At 48.7% G+C, this 21,091-nt stretch overlaps 1 protein-coding gene across 2 annotated transcripts in view; it reads left to right on the top strand.

Annotated features, from left to right (window-relative positions):
- The first annotated feature begins 5,364 nt into the window (after positions 1–5,364).
- Positions 5,365–21,091, top strand: part of CHRNE (cholinergic receptor nicotinic epsilon subunit) — a 42,974-nt gene continuing 27,247 nt past the window's right edge. The window contains exons 1-4 of one of the 2 annotated variants that reach the window (XM_069215668.1): positions 5,365–5,557; positions 11,121–11,257; positions 17,051–17,095; positions 20,921–21,027. In XM_069215668.1, coding sequence (XP_069071769.1) covers positions 5,509–5,557; positions 11,121–11,257; positions 17,051–17,095; positions 20,921–21,027 — 338 coding nt within the window. In that variant the 5' untranslated portion in view covers positions 5,365–5,508. Of the gene's footprint in view, positions 5,558–11,120; positions 11,258–17,050; positions 17,096–20,917; positions 21,028–21,091 lie in introns of both variants that reach the window. The other variant, XM_069215667.1, reaches the window with a different exon arrangement.

The raw sequence follows: 21,091 nt of genomic DNA, 5'->3' as shown, positions 1-21,091 counted from the left end.
CTATGTATGATACAGAGGGACGGTGCACAGCCCGGGGCTCGACCTATGATACGGAGGGACAGTGCACAGCCCGGGGCTCTCTACCTATGATACAGAGGGACGTTGCACGGCCCTGGGCTCTCTCCCTATGATACAGAGGGACAGTGCACATCCCGGGGCTCTACCTAAGATACAGAGGGACGGTGCACGGCCCTGGGCTATACCTATGATAGTGAGGGGCAGTGCACAGCCGGGGCTCTACCTATGATACAGAGGGACAGTGCACAGCCCCGGTCTCAGTGCACACAGTGAACGTGCCCTGAGGACGCCTGCTCACAGCGCCATCCCTCCTCCCACTGATGAGCTCAGGTTATATTTATATTAAACCGGGCGTCAGGGCCTCTCTGGCACCCATCTCACTTCCTCTGCACCGAGGGGTCCCGCTGCCAAGTAGAGCAGTGTTTGTAAATCCCAGCGCATGCTTCCTGTGGCAGCCTGTGTGCCATTCCTCACGGCGGCGTCACTTCCTGCAGTTCCAGGTCTTGTGAGCCTGGCAACAGGTGTCTGAGCGCCCTGCTCCCCCTCCCTATTCAGCTGAGGCATTTACCTAGGAAGCTACCAGTGAGACAGCTCTGTGGGTCGAGTACCTGCTGCAGAAATGTCAGCGTGGGAGCCAGGTTCACCGAATGATTGGAGGGGGCCAGCTTCATGACATGCAAAGAGCTCTATGAGGGGGGTGGGCTGGGGAGAGTGCCCTGCACTGGACACCCAGGCTGCCTCTCCTTTAAAACTAAGGAAGGAGTGCATAAAGAGATGGGAGCTAATTAGCACAAGCAATTATGTCACACCGTCCAAGGGGGGGCTCACAACCTTATCAGGCCTTCTTTTGCAGACATCTGCACATATATGTTAGGTGTATGCTTTTATGTACCAACCAAACATTTGTGTTCAGCCCTGTGTCACTGCAAAGCAGTGAACATGTGAGGCTGCAGACGCGCCTGCATATGAAGAATAATTCATTCATCGACAAACATTCAGACACACCTGCCACGCAAGAAAACATTAACTAAAGCGTGCGAATGTGGCTTGAAATAAACTCCTGCACTGCCTCCAGCCTTATATTTCTGGCTCATCTAGGTAGTGTTGGTGAAGACGTATCGTGTAAAATGTCCTTATTTGAGACTCATCATAGAAAGCGTGCCATCGAGCAGGAGTACTGTGTACATGCAGGGAAAGTGTTAAAAACATTAAAAATAGGCTCGACCCAACTATTGTAGTTCCAGCATGAAATGTATTTCTATCGATGGGCTTCTGTAAACCAAATCAGAAAAATAGAGAAACTGTTAATAAATAAGATAAAACCACATAAATCCAGTCATTATAACTACAGATATGCAATTTCAAAGTTTTAGGTAGTTATATCGCCTAAAGGTACAAAGTGCCTGTTGAAAATGTCCCTGCAGGTTTTCCCCTGACTTTTTGCCTCTAACCTCCTGTGTTTTGATCCTGTGCTGAATTTAGTTGTTGCTTGCTTTAGGACTCGTGGGTACTTTACCACTGCTGACCAGTGCCAAAGTGCAACTGCTCCCTGTCTAAAACATATTGGTGATTGGTTTATCCATGCTTGGCACATGTGATTTACTGGTAAGTCCCTAGTACAGCGCACTAGAGGTGCCCAGTGCCTGTAAATCTAATGCTACTGGTGGGCCTGCAGCACTGGTTGTGCCACCCACCTTAGTAGCCTGTAAACATGGCTCAGACCTTCCACTGCAGTGTCTGTGTGTGCAGTTTTAAACTTCTAATTCGACCTCGCAAGTTCAACCACTTGCCAGGCCTAAACCTTCCCTTTTGGTACATATAAGGCCCCCCTAAGGTAGGCTCTAGGTAACCCCATGGGCTGGCTGCAGTGTATTTAAAAGGAAGGACATGTACCGGTGTGTTTTGCAAATGGGATAGTGAAATACTGCTAAATTCGTTTTTCACTATTGCAAGGCCTCTCTCACCCATAGGGTAACATGGGGATTACCCCTGCACAACTGAAGATTCCATGTGATGCCTGCAGGAAGGTACCCTCTTTTTAGCATGGTTACCCCCACTTTTGTCTGCTGTCAGTGTGCTTTTGACTGTGTTCACTGGGATCCTGATAACTAGGACCCCAGTGATTATGCTCTCTGCCTGTAAATTTGGTTGCTTAAACAACACACACCGCACATTTGGCATACTGTTACCTCTTTCTAAGTACTAGGATATGGTACCCAGGTACCAAGAGCATTGGGGTCCCAGGGGATCCCCATGGGCTGCAGCATGTATTATGCCACCCATAGGGAACCAATGTAAAATGTGATTGGAGGCCTTCCATTGCAGCCTGCAGCAAAGTGTGCATGCACCTTTTGACTACAGGTCACTGCACCAGGTCACTGTAAGTCACCCCTGTGGTTGGCACACCTAGCCCAGAGGGCAGGGTGCAAGTACCTGTGTGTGAGTGCACCCCTGCATGAGCAGAGGTGCCCCCATGAACTCCAGCTCCATTTTCATGGACTTCGTGAGTGCGGGGACGCCATTTTACCCGTGTACTGGACATAGGTCACTACCTATATCCAGCTAAATAATGGTAACTCCGAACCTAGGCCTGTTTGGTATCAAACATGTCAGAATCATACCTTAATATTGTTGCCAGTATTGGTTGTTTGGTTCCATTTACTCTGGGGGCTCCTTAGAGGACCCCTAGGTTTGCTCGTACCAGTTTCCTGGGTTTTCCCAGGCAGACCGTGCTGCTGCCATCCCACAGACGGGTTTCTGCCCTCCTGCTGCTTGGGCAGCTCAAGCCCAGGAAGGCAGAACAAAGGATTTCCCTTGGGAGAGAGAGACAAAACCCTCTCCCTTGTGGAATAGGTGTTACATGGATTGGGAGGGATAGCTTCCCCAAGCCACTGGTCTCTTTGAAGGGCACATTTGGTGCCCTCCTTGCATAAACTGGTTTGCACCAGTCCAGGGACTCCCGCTCCTAGCTCTGGAGTGAAACTGGACAATGGAAAGGGGAGTTACCACTCCCCTGTCCATCACCACCCTAGGGGTGGTTCCCAGAGCACCTCCAATTGACCAGTGATTCTGTCATCTTAAATCCAAGGTGGGCAGAGGCCTCTGGGAGTATCTGAGTGGCCAGGTCAGGCAGATGACGTCACAGCCCCCTCCTGATAGGTGACCAGTGCCCCTTTTAGGGCTATATAGGGTCATCCACTTGCAAGATTCCAGCAGGACTCCTCTGCAACATTTACTTCAACTTCTGACCACTGGAACCGCAACTGACCTTCACAGGAACCTACAATCTGCAGCTCCATCAGGACTTCGCTCTGCAACATTGTTTCTCCATCTCCTACCAGCAACTGCAAATGTCCCCGGCTGTGCATCCTCTGAGGGCAACAAGTCTTCAGTCTGACCAAGAAGCAAGAAGGAATCTCCCTTGGAGTGAAGGAGTCACTCCCCTGCATCCGCAGGCACCAACTGCAATGACAACCGGCTGTGTGGGTCCTCTCACCTGCAACTCTGCGTGGATCCTGCATCACAGGTGGTGGTCTTGAGTGGTCTCCTTGGTCCCCTCTATCAGCTGTCCAACTTCTGAGGTGGTGAGTCTTTGCCTTTCCTTACAGGACCGTAACCCTGTGCACCCCAACTCTTGCAGCTACCAAGGCTTGTTGGCTCTTCCTTGAAGGCATCTTCAGGCTCCGTGTAGCCCCGGCCTCCAGCACTCTTCTCTGCAACGAGTAGTTACCTGCCTGCTTCTCCAGCGACGTGGGACTCCTCTCCAGGTGTGCTTAGTGGACGTCACAGTATCTCCTGTGCCTGCTGCCTGTGAGTTGCCTGTGGGGAGCTACATCCTTGACTTCTGTCTCTCCTCACTGCTGAGGGTTACCTGGGACTCCCCTCCTTGGGTTGAGTCCCCTCGGACCTTCCTGGTCCGCAGCAGCTCTGCAACTCTTCATCTACGACTCTTGCCTTTGCCAAGGCCTTTTGGTGGTTTTTCCACACCACTGATGGACTGCAACTCTTTTTCTGGCATGGGACATGTACTGCATCACTTCTGGAACTCTTCTTCTGCTCCGGTGCTGCATACCCAACTCCTGGTCTTCACCGTCGACCTGGTCCTGCATCCACAGAAGGGTGGGTAGTGGCTCCTGCCCCAACCGGACACTCCACCTGGAGCTGGACATGGCCCCCTTCATTTGCAGGTCCTCTTCTGTCTGGATCCATCTTCTGTTTCTTCCTGTCTTGCTTGGATCTTGCACAGTCCTTTTGCAAAGTTTCTCTGTGGGTTTGGGAAAAAAACAGGTACTTACCTCCTCTCTCCTGGTCGCTGGGGGGCACTCCGCTACTTAACGTTTGGGTTCCTAGTTCCTCCATGCCCCCTCTACAGATTCCACTTACCTGGGTGGAGGCCTGCCTTTTGCATTCCATTTACTTAGTTTATGGTTTTGTCCCCCCAATGTCTCTATTATTTACTGTTATTTCACTGTTCTCATTGCTTTCTATGCCCATTCCTGATTACTAATGTGTATACAATAGTGTGTTTACTCGCTTGCTAATAGAGTATTGCCTATATAGTATTTTAGTATTTGTGTCACAAAAATAAAATACCTTTATTTTTGTACAATTGAGTGTTTTCTTTCATGTGTGTAAGTGCTGTGTGACAACAGTGGTATTGCATGAGCTTTGCATGTCTCCTTGATAAGCCTTGGCTGCTCATCCACAGCTACCTGTAGAGAGCCTGGCTTCTAGGCACTGCCTACATTTCACTGAGAGGGGAGATCTGGACCTGGTATAAGATGCAAGTACCATAGGTACCCACCACACACCAGGCCAGCTTCCCACAGTGCCCATTGACCCACCACCAGACCCCCCCTGCCTCACGCTTGCAGGCTCCTGTTACCCCTGCCTTCTACTCTTGTCTGTTTTTCCATCTTTCTCTTCGTCACGTCTCTCCCACTTTTGTCTTTTTCCGTTCCCTGCTCTGCTTCAAGGGCTGTTGAATAAGGCTGGTCCCCAAAAGTAGCTGTGTCCCGCACTACTTGAGACCCGATCCCCCTCATTTTCGCTGTCTAAAGGGGCCCCTGACCTTGCCTGGGAAGAGGTGAGTCTGTCACACACTCTCTCCCTCTTCTCTCTTCTGTCTCTCTCTCTTCTCCCTCTTCTCCTCTCTCTCTATCTTCTCTCTTTTCTTTCTTCTCTCTCTCTCCCTCTCTCTCTCTGTCCCTCTCTCCTCAACACTGCCTCGAGGCGCCCTGGCCTTGCAGCAGCTCCAGTGATACTTAAGGGTCTCTGGCAGCAGCTGCAGGGAGCAGTGGGGGGCTGGGGCGGTGGGAGGGGGCCCAGGGCGAGGGTCTGGGACGCAGGAAGTGACCAGGGTGTCTGGTGTCCGCCAGCCCTCTCCCACTCGGAACTAACGCCCTCAGACGGAAATAGCCCCCGAGAGAGACGCCACCAGGGAAGGGAGTGAGGGCCCCCGAGGCTAGGAGCCCCCCGGCCTCTGCCAGCATGAGGATACCGGCCCTGCTACTCGCCCTCCTCTCAGCAGCCCTCAGCGGTGAGTACTGGGCCCTTGCAGGGGGCGGGAGGACCGGGGCTGCGAGTGAGACTGCTGTGCTGTCTCTTCCCAGGTGGACTGGTTTACTGCCTGTTCCCAGCATGAATGCTGTGCTGTCTCTTGGGGCACTGTCTCTTCCTAACATGACTGCTGTGCTGCCCCTTGGGGTACTGTCTCTTCCTAGCATGACTGCTGTGCTGTCTCTTGGGATAGTGTCTCTTCCCAGCATGACTGCTGTACTGTCTCTTGGGATAGTCTCTCTTCCCAGCATGACTGCTGTGCTGTCTCTTGGGATACTGCCTCTTCCTAGCATGACTGCTGTGCTGTCTCTTGGGGTACTGTCTCTTCCTAGCATGACTGCTGTGCTGTCTCTTGGGGTACTGTCTCTTCCTAGCATGACTGCTGTGCTGTCTCTTGGGACACTGTCTCTTCCTAACATGACTGCTGTGCTGCCCCTTGGGGTACTGTCTCTTCCTAGCATGACTGCTGTGCTGTCTCTTGGGGTACTGTCTCTTCCTAGCATGACTGCTGTGCTGTCTCTTGGGACACTGTCTCTTCCTAACATGACTGCTGTGCTGCCCCTTGGGGTACTGTCTCTTCCTAGCATGACTGCTGTGCTGTCTCTTGGGATAGTGTCTCTTCCCAGCATGACTGCTGTACTGTCTCTTGGGATAGTCTCTCTTCCCAGCATGACTGCTGTGCTGTCTCTTAGGATACTGTCACTTCTCAGCGGGACCTCTGTACTGTCTCTTGGGATACTGTCTCTTCCCAGTGAGACTGCTGTCCTGTGATGGGCGTGCTCTGCATGGGCCATTCTCAGAGCATGGGATGGGCACACGGCTTTGCAATGGTAGTACAGGCACTGCTCCTCGAGGCTTTGCAATGGTAGTACAGGCACTGCTCCTCGAGGCTTTGCACTGGTAGGTCAGGCACTGCTCCTCGAGGCTTTGCACTGGTAGGTCACGCACTGCTCCTCGAGGCTTTGCAATGGTAGTACAGGCACTGCTCCTCGAGGCTTTGCACTGGTAGGTCAGGCACTGCTCCTCGAGGCTTTGCAATGGTAGTACAGGCACTGCTCCTTAATGGTAGTACTGGCACCTCTCCTTAAGGCTCTGCAATGGTAGTACAGGCACTGCTCCTCGAGGCTTTGCACTGGTAGGTCAGGCACTGCTCCTCGAGGCTTTGCAATGGTAGTACAGGCACTGCTCCTCGAGGCTTTGCAATGGTAGTACAGGCACTGCTCCTTAATGGTAGTACTGGCACCTCTCCTTAAGGCTCTGCAATGGTAGTACAGGCACTGCTCCTCGAGGCTGCTGTTGTTTTTATGCTCTAGGTACAGAACCAGCCTTGCAAGTTGAGTAATAATAACCCGCTGCCCTCTGCCAGGAGAGGCCGTTATGTTTGTTGAAAGCTGCAATTAGACCGGGCACTTGTCAGGGCAGCACTGACAGCCGTCAGCAGGGGCACCTTACCTTTACCAGGCTCCCCAGCGCCCTACAGCGCGGCTGCTGCTGCCCTCTGGGGCCGGCACGCGTCAGGGCCCCCTCCCTCCATGGATAGGTGCTGACACCAGGAGCTCCTGCACTGAGCCTCCGGTGGCCTGAGTGCCCGAGGGTGACTCTGCCACCTGGTCCGGAGGCCTCTCCCGGGCACGCGGTGCCGCCGGAGTCTGTCAGTGCCAGGCCCGTGGGTGCCCTCAGAAACCAATCTCCCCTTCCCTGGAATGGGGGCCGCAGGGACCCTCGCATCTGCCTCTGTCCATCAGGCTTCCGGCCAGTGCCAAGGACAGGGGCGTCTTAAATGCAGCGCCAAGGTCAGGCCTCTAGCAGCCTTGATGGGTAGCATGCGCCCACATCTTTGCCGGGGGCTCACCTTGGTTTGCAGCAAAATCCATCTTTAAACCCCGCCTATGTGGAAATAGTGACACAGCCTTTATAGAGGGGTTAAAGTACCCCCTGCCCCACATTATAAGGATATTGCAAGTCACCCAAGAGTTCCATGGCCCTACAGACGAAGGAGGGCGAAGGTCTCGTTCCGTTATAAAGTAATGGAATTCCGAAGTGGCTTGCAATATCCCTATCATGTGCGCCAGGGGGTACTTTAACCCATATAATACATGGCCACACCATCACCTGTTCACAAACCATTTTAAACCTTGGTGCGTAGCTCTTTCCTATGAAAGGGAGAGCATGTTTGCAAACATGACGAATGAAAATAGAACTTCTAATGCAAATTTAAACACATCAAAATACCTGTTACATATTTGTTGCAAACAGATATTAGAAACAGTTCACTGCAAGTTCGTTTTTTTTAAAGGCTGCACTAGTTTGGAATGTGTAGAAACCTGCAGAAAGATTCTAGCTTTTCTCTAATTATCTAAGGGGTGTGAAAAATAAACATGTTCTCTCTGCTTCTCGTGAGCTAAAAATTTGAGCAGGAGAAACAAAATTAATGTTCCATTTTTTGTACTCGATGGTAATAACCTATAATATCTGAGTTCTCCCATCTTTGAGACTCGATGCTTCAGAACTCACCGACTGTAACCCAATTAAAGACTGACGATTATGCAGGTATTAGAGAATCCCATGTATTACATATAGAATTATAGATGTGTTACGGTGAATAATGGTGTTTTTTTCACCAAGGGGTTCTGAGTGATATAAAATATACAACTAGAGCAAATCTTGCGTTTTTTATGATGTCACTCAGAACCCTGAGGTGGATAACATCCCCATAATTCACTTTTCCCCATCTGTAATGGGGTAAAAAACAAGAAAATTCCCAGCCATCCTCGACCAACCCCCTCCACATTCCCTGCCTTCCGCCCCCTCAAGCAGCTGTATTTTCTGCTTCCATTCAAGGCTGACAAGCAGTGCTCCTGGCCTGGAAGGTCTTTTTGGTGAAGCAATGGTGGGTAATGCATTTTGTACGAAATCAATGTGTAACCTGCAGGTTACAAATGTGAACACTAGTAAAATAGCTCAGTGAGTTATGCACCAGCTGCAAAGATCTGCATCCAACCTGCATGGCTTATGTTTCACCTCTCCAGTCCTGCCTCAAACTTTCAATCTTTTGAGGGCGTTTAAACGAGTAAAGTTCTTTCTGGGAGTTTGTGAAAGTTTTTGCAGAGCTTTAAGTGGGCAGGTAGAGTCAGTTACTGATTACCTGCACTGCTAGATTTTGAGAAGGTGAACTAATCATATCATTGAGTCCACAAGCTCTTGGGTTTGTTTTTGTTGTGTCTGGTCCTCGCCTCTCAGGAAAGGGAGCACAGAAGCTCCCCGGAGGTACCTCTACCCGAGGAGCACCACTGATGCTACTAGCAGCATCTTTCTTTCAAGATGTTGTTTTTTAGTTCCAGGGGGCTTCATTCTTATCTTCACCAACTTAGCACTGCTATGAGGCAATGATGACCATCCCGGTGGTGCCACTATGGGTCCCGGGGTGGGTGTCAGCCCTCTGCCCTGGTCCCGACTGGATGCCTAGTGCCTTAACATCTTATTCCGTGGTCAAGTGGTTGACCCTGTAGAGTGCTCCACTGTCTTTTGACTAGGTTTGCGCTACAGAAATACCACATACATAGATACATACATCCAGCCTTGTTTACTTTCTTACTAATGCATGAGCCAAAGATGACAGTCCCTGTACCCTTTAGCTGAAATCCACTACGTGGACCGGGGGGACAAGTCCCTCCGTCTCCCCTCATTCACCCTGTCTTTGTAGGGTTTTTGTTTACCCCGTGAGCTCAACAATCAGGCGAGCTAATCGAATGACTCCCTGATACACACGAGCTGTGAAGTCGAGGGGGGCCACAGTGCACTCCTCTTTATGTGGGCACATTATAAAACAAAATCTGCAGGGACCGCAGGAAAGCCTTTGAGGGCACCCCTGCAGTCCCAGCTAAAAAAATATGTATTAAAAAAATATATGAATGCTCAGGTGTGAAGGTCACAGACCTTCACCCTGAGGGTTGAGGGTTTGAGTCCAGCCGCAGTCACTTCTCTTCTTTATTTTTTTTTAAAGATCAAATGTTTAAGGCTTATACTGAAAGGTGCTCGTACTGGTTTTCAATGACAAATTATTCTTTTCAAATTGTGCAGCAATATCTCATTCTAAGTATATCATTCATGAAACCTAAAAACCTCTATCTCTCTCCCTCTCACTCCCTTTCTCTCTCTCGCGTTCAATCTCTTTCTCCCACTGACAAACCCACTCAGACAACTCACGCACCCACTCACAGACCTTGTCAGACACGCGCCCACTCACAGACTCATACAGACCCTTGTGCACCCACTCACAACACCAGTCAGACTCCCACGCACCCACTCACAGACCCACTCAAGACTCACACACCCTCTCACACCCTAATGCACCCACTCACTGTGGCCGAACGCTGCTTCGGCGGTGGTTGAATTAACGAACCGTAATGAAAATTAGTACGTTAAAAAAAAAAATTGAAATTTGCTGAAAAATCAAAGGTTACAGGGGCATTATAGTTAGGAAATATAATTTTTAAAAAACGAAATTCACTTAACAAAACAAAGGTTAAAGGGATTTTAGAGTTAGGCTCACATTTTAAACGTACAAAGCAATTGAAATTCACCAGTTATATTTAGAGTTATCTCAAGCAATTATAACTCGGGCCCTAAGGTATAACTCCCTCTCTCGCAATGCACTGCTAATTAACCCACAAAATCTGGCACTCATGACATCTTTGACAACACCATTGATAATAACAATGTAAATTGTCCAGTAAAATGTTTCGCAAAAAAACTGTGTATGGTGGTGGTGCGAGTTATAGTTACCTTAGGGGAGGAATTATAGTTACTTGAGGTAACTCTAATTATAACTGCTGAATTTCTATGGTTTCCTACATTTAAAATGTGAAATTAAATATAATGTCCTTGTAACCTTTGTTTTTTAAGAGAATATATATATATATATATATATATATATATATATATATATATATATATATATAGATAAAGCTTTGTACCTATATCTAATCTAAACAATATATGTGGTTTATTTGTTTAAATGTGAAGAATATTTGGAGATTACATAGTACCACAGTCTCAATTTTTAGCATGATTAAACCACTAAAAGGAAAAGGTGCTTAGTAAAATTATTTTGGGCCCGATTTGGAAAGTTAAAGATAGACTTTTGGTGTAAATTTAGACTAAAAGTCTAACTTTACGATGTTTTGGTATTCTGAAAGGTAAGATACGAGTAGTATCTTTACGTCCACTCTCGGGGTGCCCTGAGGGCAGAGATTCCGTCCCGAGAGTGGACGTAAAGCTACGACTCTATATCTCACTTTTCAGAATACTGAAAAGTCATAGAGTTAGACGCTGGGTCTAAAAAGTCTATCTTTACCTTTGTGAATCGGGCCCTATGAGTTGCCTGTGTATAATAAGTAGGACCTGAGGGGGTGGCACATGGGAGCTGCGGCGACACCAGCCTCACGCTCCCTGGGCGGGTGGCACGTGGATTCAGCAGTGACGTCATCCTCACCAGACTCCCTCGGGTGGTATAACTGATTCTTTGTCCTTCTTTACTCCAGTGAGGGCGGCCACCGAGGAGCTACAGCTGATCAACGACTTGTTCGCAGACTACGACAAGAGCACGCGGCCGGCGGCCAAGGTGGACGACATCATTGCGGTGCAGATCAAACTGACCCTGACGAATCTCATCTCGCTGGTAAGCTCCCTTTGTAAGATACGGCAGACCACGTCCCTGGGTTGAGGGTCACAACCACATATGATGGGGCAGGGGTGACCCAAGTCAACCTGTGTCCCTGGGGGCCGTGCATGGTCTTTTCTCGAAGGAGTCCATGGGAAACGCTGCTTGACCCTGCTGGGTGTCACTGATGGCCTACACCTCTGAACTCCAGAGGCCGTATTATGTAAAGTGCCCCGGCGGTGCCACGGACATGTGCACCCGCTTTTAGTTCCCCTGGGCATTTTGGTATTACAGAAAGGGCCGCAGACGCTTGTGCTGCCCTTTCTGTAATACAGATATCACTGGTGCACGTATAGCGCCAGAGCTATCCCAGACCTGCCAACTTGAATACAGATCTCACCATGTGAGAGAGGATGGGCCCTTGGAGGGGGGCGGGCCTTGTGCAGAGTAGTACCTAAGCTGCATTTTTGCCCCCACCCTACCCCTAAGCCCCTCCGAAAAAAACAAAAAAAACAAAGGTTTGCTGAGGCTGTTGCCGATGTTCCAGGGTGTTCTCACACCCGTTAATGGTCATCAGTTGAAAGCATCCGAAAACGAGCTGAAAACCATTGCTTAGAGTGGTTTTCAGCTCTCTTCCCTGCCACCGTGTGATATCAGCTCCTCAAGGGGTGACCGTGTGATGGGAGCTGATATTGTGTGTCAACCGGTGGCACGGTGTGAGTTGCCAGGTGTGCTATTCACAGAGGGTGTCCCCACATTTGCATGGGCCGGGGCCGCCTGGTAGGACAGAATGGCTGCTTCAGAGCCGCTCCATATTTCACTTGAATGCGCTGCCCCCAGGGCAGGGGTGGGTCGCGGCTTCCCTGTGAGTCTAGCATTCAATCTAATAGGGCGCCCTTTGCCTATTTGCGCTCGGCGCTCTTCCTTTAAGGTGGGCCATAGTGCAAACAGAGAAAGTGCACCCTATTTGTAATAGGGTCCCAGGGGTCCCGTGAAGAGGGTGAAGGGTCAGATTCAAGCACAGGTGCAGCTCTGGCTGGTCTGAGGCTTCTGTGCCGAGAGAAGGTCTGTCTGGTTAGTAGAGAAGCGAGTGGACCTTCTAAAGCTGGGTCCCGGGGTGAGTGCTGCACCTCACTCAGTTTGTGGGGTGCAGTGGAATCTGGAAGACTCATAACTATTCCAGATTAAAAGTAAATCCAGAGAAACGCTGAAGCCTGGGTCGGCGACTGCTGCTCCTGTCGAGGCTGCCCCCGGGTCTCTCCCAGGCCAGACATTAGGTGAGCTCCAGGCCTGTGACGCCAGTTCCTTTAACATCTCCACCCACTCCTGGACTAAAACACTGCAATCGATTGCTCAGTGAAGGACAGTTCACAAGAGAATGACTAGGGGGGATGCCCCGGTCTAGGAACACAACCAGTCGCACCTGAGAGGACAGCTTTTAAGCGCTTAGAATCCTAAGTGGCAGCACATAGCACCTCCACCCTACAGGGTGTGCCTCCGCGGTGGTGAGAAGGCAGGAGTTCTTAGCCGGGGCTTAATATGTGCTGGTGTCTTCTGGAGCTGGGCGCTTGTACTTATTTGTAAACACCGGCACATATTTACGAGAAACCACCACAAGGTGGCAGTGTGCGCGTATTTTTAATAAACATTAATCAGTAGAGCATAGGACTATTTAATATGTATTCAAACAAATGATAAAATCTAAACTCAATAAAGTGACGTGGGTTGTGCCATCCACAGTGGACCAGTAAGTAATACCTTTGGCCCAGGCACTTACTTGTTTACAAATTAAGCACTGTTCTTAGCCCACCCTAAATAATGTGAAATAAGGCGCAGTGCGGGCATCCTCTGCGCAGAGAAGGGACTGTGCAGGTGAAGAGAGTTCTGGCGACACCTGTTCTTTGTGTCAAAGTTCCAAGAGACAGGAGGCCAGTGACTGGTGCCAAACCACTTGTTGAACGTGCCATATGAGTTTTAATTACTCCAAAGAGCAGCTGAGATCACGTGCCGGAAGCTTCAAAGGACCGGTGGCACCCTTCCATGCCAGGCTGGCATTCTCTAGGATTCGGACATGGCACATTCCCCAGTGACAGCCATCTGCGTGAACGCCCAGAGTGGACTTGGGCAGCGCTGCAGGCCCCTGCATCGTTGGCAATGCTCCGTCCTCTTCACACACCCGAGCAGGGGAGGGCACATCAACAGGTGCCCGCTCCGCAGCGGCCTTCCCCGGCTCATTCGTTCATCGTGGACCCCCGAAGTCCAGCCAGGACTCATGAGAACAGACAGAAAGTCTCCCCGGAACCTTTGAGTAGCCCACGCCCAGCAGGGCACTGTTGGTGCCTCCGCAGGGGAATCCTCCTGTGTGATTGTATGTCTTTAACTGGTGTTAGGCACAACCTGCAGCCCGGCCAAGTTCCCCAGGTCCATCTGCAAGCCAGGTTTTTTCTTTGAATTCTGGGACTTGTAGTCCTGTTTATCCCATTATAAAACATGACTTCAAGTCCCAGAATTCAAAGCAAAAACCCGGACTGGAGCAGCGCGTCACATTTGGACCTGGGTAACTTGGCAGCTGTGTCTGGGTACATCTGGGTACCCCCTGGAGGCAAGTGAAGGGCGGTCGCTCCCGGCTGAGATGGGGACGGAGGAGTGTGGTGTGACATGGACAGTCCAAACAACCTCTTTATTAGGAATTAAGAAGATTTCTGCGAAGAACACAAGCGTATCCGTGGTAGTTTGGCACAAGCAGCCTGGCCACCCAAGAACAAACTGCATGCGACAGAAAGACAACTCCAAAACAGCATTACAGTTAAGAAATAGGTTCTAATTCATAAACCAATTTAGATAAAAATAATACCAAATGATGATAAAATGACAGCAAAAAAAATACCATAATGCGACGAAGGGAACAGAACTGATAAAACATCGAAAAACATCAAGCATGGAAGTCTAATAATCTAGTGTAATCCAATGTGGTGCGGTTGACAGGCCCTAAGCACCCTCCAAGGCCACCCATGAGGAAAGGAAGGGGCAAGTTTCACTTTCTGACTTAAGACCTCATTTGCAGGTGACAACTGAGCTTCCGCTGTCAGAACTCTCCAGCTGGCAGCCCTGACACTGCTGCAAGCTACAAATGAGTCTCAGGGCCGCAGGTATCCTTAGGACCAGTTGCAGTTCGCACCACTGACTGCCGGTGTCAGCGGCCTGGACACACTGCTATTATTTTTGTGTAGCGTGCTCGTCCCTGGTAAACTGATGTGCTCTGCTGAAAATAGGCAGACCGCACCACCATGTGGTAGACTGCCAGAATACAGTGCTGGTGTTAAAAATCAAGCGCCGCTGCCAAGCACCAGCAAACAGTAGCACCACTTAAACACTGGCTGACACCCAAATGCCAAGGCACTGAATTTCCCTGTTTCCATTTGGCATGGCTGGCTCAGTAGCTACAAACAGATAAATATTTCCAAAACCAAGGAAGAAAAGTCCCTGCCTAGAATGAACAATGCCTTGTTTTTAAACAACAAACAACTTTCTGAAAAACAAAAAAAATGCCAAGCAGGCCATGATGTGGTGACCTGCCTTGCACTGCGGCCCTGGAGAGGACTGACCGTGCCCCCTAAAAATATGTGTCCTATTAGTGGGGATCTCTTACATGTAGGATTTACCGCCACTTAGGCAGAGCCAAGGCCTCTGTCACCCCCGCACTTTAACGCACCATGTAGGATGCTCCAAACAACACATGTCACCGGGACAATGTGAAGAGCTGAGCCATAGTAAGGCTCTACAGGCGGAAATCTTCAGATTTTGAATCTCTGCTCTGTTGGAGCCTTGGCCTTCACTGCAACGAGCTCTGAGTTTGACAACCCAGAAGATTATGCTCGCTGAACTAGCATCTTCGGGTAGACGTGCACCTTGACCTGGCTCTCAAGAGATGGACACTTTTCAAAGTCACATCTCTTCTGTAAGTTTTGTAGCTTCGCTCTTGTTGCTCTAAAAGATCTAACTCTTTCATGGAAAGCCTCTTGGACACTAGTTGGTGCTTTAAAATAAGATCAAGATTTCGCTCACTTCTTTGTCTTGTGTCGCAGCTGCTAAGCGCACTCTCCACAGACCTGGACCACCTTTGTCCTTCTGTGGTCAGCAAGAGGTTGTTTCCTGATGTCCATAGAGATGGCTTCTGCTCCCAGGGATTCAAGGCAAGACAGAAAGCATCCATCCTTAAAACTTCAGGTGAGGTTTTTTCCCTGCAGGAGGTGGCCTTCAGTCTTCTCTTCCAGTCACTACTGATCTTTAAGAGTGGATGCATCAGTCCCTTTAGGCTGCGGTCAGCTGAGTGGGAAGTCACCCTATATAAACCCAGCTAAAGGTTCTGCACATTTCCCACCTGCCTTTTGCTGCACCATTACTAAGTACATATACAAACAGATGACCTTCCACCAACCAACCAAACACCTGCGATCCTCCTCCCTCTTCCTCGCAGACACTCCCAGGATCCGCCGATCCAACAGCGGAGGGCACTCGTCCTCTCATATGGCGACCAAATCCTGGAACAGTCTTCCCGGTGCACCACAGGAACACTGCATCGCTCCGGGAATTCAACAAAAGGACCCAAGACATTGCTGTTTGAATAAACAGAGCACGGCGAAGCTGCTAGCAACTCCGGCACCTTGAGACCCTCAAGGGTGATTTGCCACACTTTATAAATTGTGATTGACTGGCTGATTGATAAGTTCATGTGTCTCACAGCTGATCAACTGCATCCCTCCATGCCCATTTTTCAAAACGACAGAACTGGGCTTGGTCTATGAATACCTCTTTCCACAAACCCCCACCAGAGCCAAACCATTTTGAGCCCTGCAGGAGCAAAATAAAACCCCACTCTCCAAGTACATCTGCATCCCCCACCTGGAGAAAGAGGTTATTTCCTGGATGCTAGATTCCTTCTCTCGAGGTAGGCATGTATCCTGGGTCCCATGGTCATGCACGTGTCAGAACAGATGGGACTCGAAGGGCAGGAAGCCTGAATAAGAGAAACTTTGATTCAGTGTCACTTGGTGTCCTCATCCATTGCATGAGGAGATGTGAATGGCCCTAATTATAACAAGCCACAGGGGTCTGTACTGCAAAGAAGGGAGGGAGGCCACAGCACGGTCTGATGAAAGACAAAACAAACCTTCGTTGGCTAAAGATTTAAATTTTCCTTTTGAAAGTGATACCCTTTCTGGCTGTTTCCCAACTGGTGTTAGCAAATAATCTGCAGGAGTTTTAAAAGACTGCAAAGCCCCTGTTACTGTTCCCCTAAAGCACAGAAGTAATGCCTAGATGTGGTACGCGGACCACACCCCCTATTTCCGCCGCCTGTTTCACTTGAATGCAAATTTTGAAGCCAAACCATATCAGTGCATTATAATTGGCCCAGCTTTGTGACGAAAACTACAGGCGTTTGTGCAGTTTTACCCCAGACATGCCCTCATGTGCATGAATTAGTGCCTCGTGGGGTAGAACAGTTTGGAACTGGGCAAGACTCTCCCTGGGTCCAGCAGGCTGAGTGTCACGCACGAGATGCTGGACGCCCTTCTCTCCACACCTGAGCAGCAAACACAGCTTCGAGAATCTCCTCGAAGCAGCTTAAAGCCAAAATCAGGCTAACATCCACAATTCTGTTGCAGACTATGGGTAAGTTGAGGGTGTACAAATATTGACCATGAATACTTGTACAGAATAAGAAACCACAGAACGTGCTGTATTGTGTTACACGAGTGTGAGTCTCTGAGGCACCAAACCACAGCTGACATCTATCCTTTGTGTTCACAGAATGAAAAGGAGGAAACCTTGACGACCAACGTATGGATTGAGATTGTGAGTGTGAACATCTTTACGGTTGTGGGTCGGGGGGCTGAGGCAAGGACGGCGCTCGGCGACAGAGCTCCCAAAGTGTCGCTTGGATTGGAGGCGAGAATAGGGCAGTAAGGTGTGTCAGAGACCGCTTACAAGATGTAGCAAATGTGCTTAGGGTAAAGTGACGTCACTGTTGGTGATGGAGCATAACACTATAGATGCAAAAAAGACCCTGGCACTGTCCAGTGGTATAGAGGATAATTGTATGAGACTACAGCGACAGCGGCAGAAGGCTTTAGTGGCAGGAGTTGCTTACAACCAACCAACCTAAATAAATAGAGGTAACACAGTTCATAATGCTTTATTAAATAATATATGCAAGCAGTGAAAATGTGGACAAAGACAAAGGGCCTGATTTAGATAATGGCAGATGGGTTACTCTGTCACAACGGTGACGGACATCCCGTCCACCGAAACCTAAATCCCATTATTTATGCATACTCTATCTTCTTGCAGACTCCTCCCCTTTGATTATCCCAGCACCCGACAGGACCCGCTAACTCTTCAGTAGCTCTTCCTTGCAGTCAGGGGGTCTGACTCCATGTAAGTGCCAGACACCCACTCATCATGACATCACTGGGGGTCATAAAGAACCCACCCAGGTGACCTGACATCAGTTTCTCATCCATTTGCTCCACACCCTGTAAGGTGAACAGGGCGAGAGTGACAGGGTCTGTTAGCACACTCCTAAGGTCGTTAGAGCGTTTTTTACATCTTAACACTCTAAAGCTTTTTATAGGCGCTAAATTTTAACAGAAGCAGTAAATAGCAAACTTGTGTTTCCTATTTCTTAAGATGGACTGCACAACATACCTTTTTGTGCTAGAAACTTAGCAAATCAGCTATTCTCTATCAGAGAGTTGTACAGGAAATGACAAACCGGTCTGGCTGAAGGCCACTTAGAAACCAGTGTGACCTCTGCCTTGATAGTCCTAAAGTAAACTCATTTAAGCCTGTGGTCAGTAGCTGGATTTTTATAGTATCTGAATGCCAATCTCGTCATTATATTTATAAAATAAAGCTGTAGTTGCTGATGCTAAAGAATCAAAAAGTCTAAATACGATGGCTATAAATGTGTCATCTCAAATCACTTGTTGGTTGTATTCTCCTGTAGCTAAAAACAATAAAAACCTGTCAACTACTACAGAGTGCATCCATGATATTATGGCAGCGTCCAAAACTGAAAACCATAAAATATGTCAGCCTAGATAGTAAGTAAATATAACGCTAACATTTGTCCGCATGTCTAGGAACTTCACACTTTCTAAAAAGAGATAAAATACTCTGAAAGCAGACATAGGATAAAAAACATAGAAGCGGCATAAACGGGAACTCTCATGGTGGTCACAACACCTGCTCAGCGGCCGCAAATCTCAAGTGGAGGGGTGGGCCCGGGGAGGGACAGGATTGGGGGATAAAAAATAATAATAAGGAAACAAAAGTACCTGCTCCTGTCGCTGCCGCCGGCCACCTCGCTCCATTTTAAATCAAAGGGCCTCCTTGCACTTTGCTACACTAGAGTCTACATTTTTATGTTAAGTGTAGCTAAGAGCAACAATAGCATAAAAAATGTTGACACTATTTTTCTAACTACTGCCACGGTGCGCTGTATCTTAAACACGGCACACACGTGGTGGCCTTAGGGGGCGCAAGAAGAGTGGCACTGCATTGAATGCAGCGCCACTTTTCTTAAATTCGGCCCTTAGGAGCATATTTATGAGTGGGTTGAACATGCTTGCAACACGCAAGGGGGTACACGTGTGGCGCAAACCACTAAGTCATATTTCTGAAGCCATGCAAAGCCGCTTTGTGTGGCTTTGAATGGCTTCAAAAAGTTGGAGTAAGGCAACGCAGCACAAATCACTGCGTTGTCTTGCTCTGCCCTGGGTAGGTGTGCCATTGGCGTTGCGGTGGGTGATCCCACGCAACTCCCATGGATTTTGATCTATTCCCAGGCACTTGTAAACCTGGGAATGGCCAAAATCTTCTGCCTACCCAGTAGAGGCGTAACAAGAATTATCTTTATTCTGCGGCACACATAGTCAGGCGTGTTTTGTGCAGGAAGATGCCTATTCCTGCATACAAATAATCCTGCCTGCAACGTAGGCACCCATGCACCACACTGCAAAGGTGCCTGTGTTGGCCTCAGGCTGCCAATAGGGCACTAGTGCAGGGGGAAAGGACAGGAATGCACCGTGTTGGATATATACAGTGCATTTCTGCCCTTTCCCTGTGACTCAGGGTAGCGCAGCACGGTGACTTGCTGGGCTGCCTTGCACCGCAAAAGCCTGTCCTAAAATGGACCAAGTCTCGAGACAGAATAAGATACTGCTGTAAAATCAATGGACAGCATGTGAATCTAGAAGATTCACTTTGCAAAATAAAGATTTCTTACTGATAGAAGTTGTTTTGAAGCTTGAAGAATTTTCTGAAGTAGAGTTTACAACAGAGGACAAAAAGAGCAAATCAAACACAAAAAAGTTGCAAAGTGGAAAAAGAATCTGAAGATGGCGACTACGTCAGAGTGTTTCTGGGGTGTACGTCTGATTTCATGCAAGTAGGGAAATAGCACCATATGGTCAACAACTCCACGATGCAGGCTCCAAGAAAAAGTGGAATAACAGAGTAAAAGAGACGATTCCAGACTCAGCCACTAGATTGCAAAATAATGCACAGCACGTGAATCCAGAAACTTCTTCATGCTGCGGTACACTTTTTGCTACAGCTTCTTGGATAAGGTGTTGGAGTTTTAGAGCTTTAGAGCATTTTTAGTAAAGGACTCAGCTGTTGCGCCAGAGTTGCTTGAGGGACCAGAGTGTATGCCCTCTGTGTTTTTAAACAGGGCAAGGGCAAAAGGGATCTCAAATGTAGGTGCTGTAAGGCTTGTGTCTGTATCATTATTGAGGTCGGTACTTCATGCCATGTAGGTGTCAAGCAACAATGTAAGAGCTGGCTCTGACACGCTGGCAGCGAGCTGTCGCTCCCGTGAGATTGTTAGGGGCCTATAGGAGTCATCGCATCCGGGCCATGAGCCGCGAGATGAACCAGCATGCTTTGGAGAGGTACTACCAGTGGCATTTCAAATACCCAAAAGCCTACCTGCTCCCTTCTGATGAAGAAAGTCAAGAACCCAGAAACACATATCCCAGGAATCCAAGCACTGATTATTCCCACACTGGCTTTAATCATTTCTATACCTGTGATGCAAAAACACTCTAAACTGCAACTACCACAATGCATTGGGAGAGCTTGTACTGATGTGCTGGCAGTCTGTTCCTTCTCCCATCACAGTGTTTGTTGTGAGTAGTAAAATAAACTTGGGGAACAACTCATAAGGGAGTCCTATTATTCAAAACCTGTTGGCTTAAAACATAGGAGTTTATTCCAGTAATAATAAGGGATAAGTGTGCTGGTTTCACTTCTGGCAAGAGGCAGAAGTGTTGGTGTCACTTTTGGTAACACACTGGACCTGGTGTTTAGTGTGTCACAATATTGAGTATCGTCTTTGGGCAAAGCTGCCTGAGGCACAAATGAACAGCCAGGGTACGTTTAGTTCCCTGTGCTACTCTCTACCTAGCTTACGTATTCATTCATCTGAGCCTGTGTGGTTTGCTTACCAAAGCACTAGAGTGAATCTTTACAATATGCATCAGACAAGGGTCACCCCAATGCGATTCATTTGGGCAGGATATGATGTTTCTCGAGCGTAGTACTTTGTTGGCAGAGAAATGGAGGGTTGTCTTAATTGCCAGTAACTCCTTGTGTATTTCTGGCTTTCTTCAGCAGTGGGAGGACTATCGCTTGGCCTGGAATAAATCGGAGTACCATGGCGTCGAAGTAATTCGAGTCCCCTATGACATGGTGTGGCTCCCGGATATCATCCTGGAGAACAAGTGAGCAGCTACTTGGTACTTCTTGTACACCCAGGCATGCACTTACCCATGTTGATTCAATGTG

The sequence above is a fragment of the Pleurodeles waltl genome, chromosome 12, assembly GCF_031143425.1.
Source record: "Pleurodeles waltl isolate 20211129_DDA chromosome 12, aPleWal1.hap1.20221129, whole genome shotgun sequence".
NCBI lineage: Eukaryota > Metazoa > Chordata > Amphibia > Caudata > Salamandridae > Pleurodeles > Pleurodeles waltl.
Note: the sequence above shows the minus strand (reverse complement) of the source record. Positions and strands in the feature narration are given on the sequence as shown.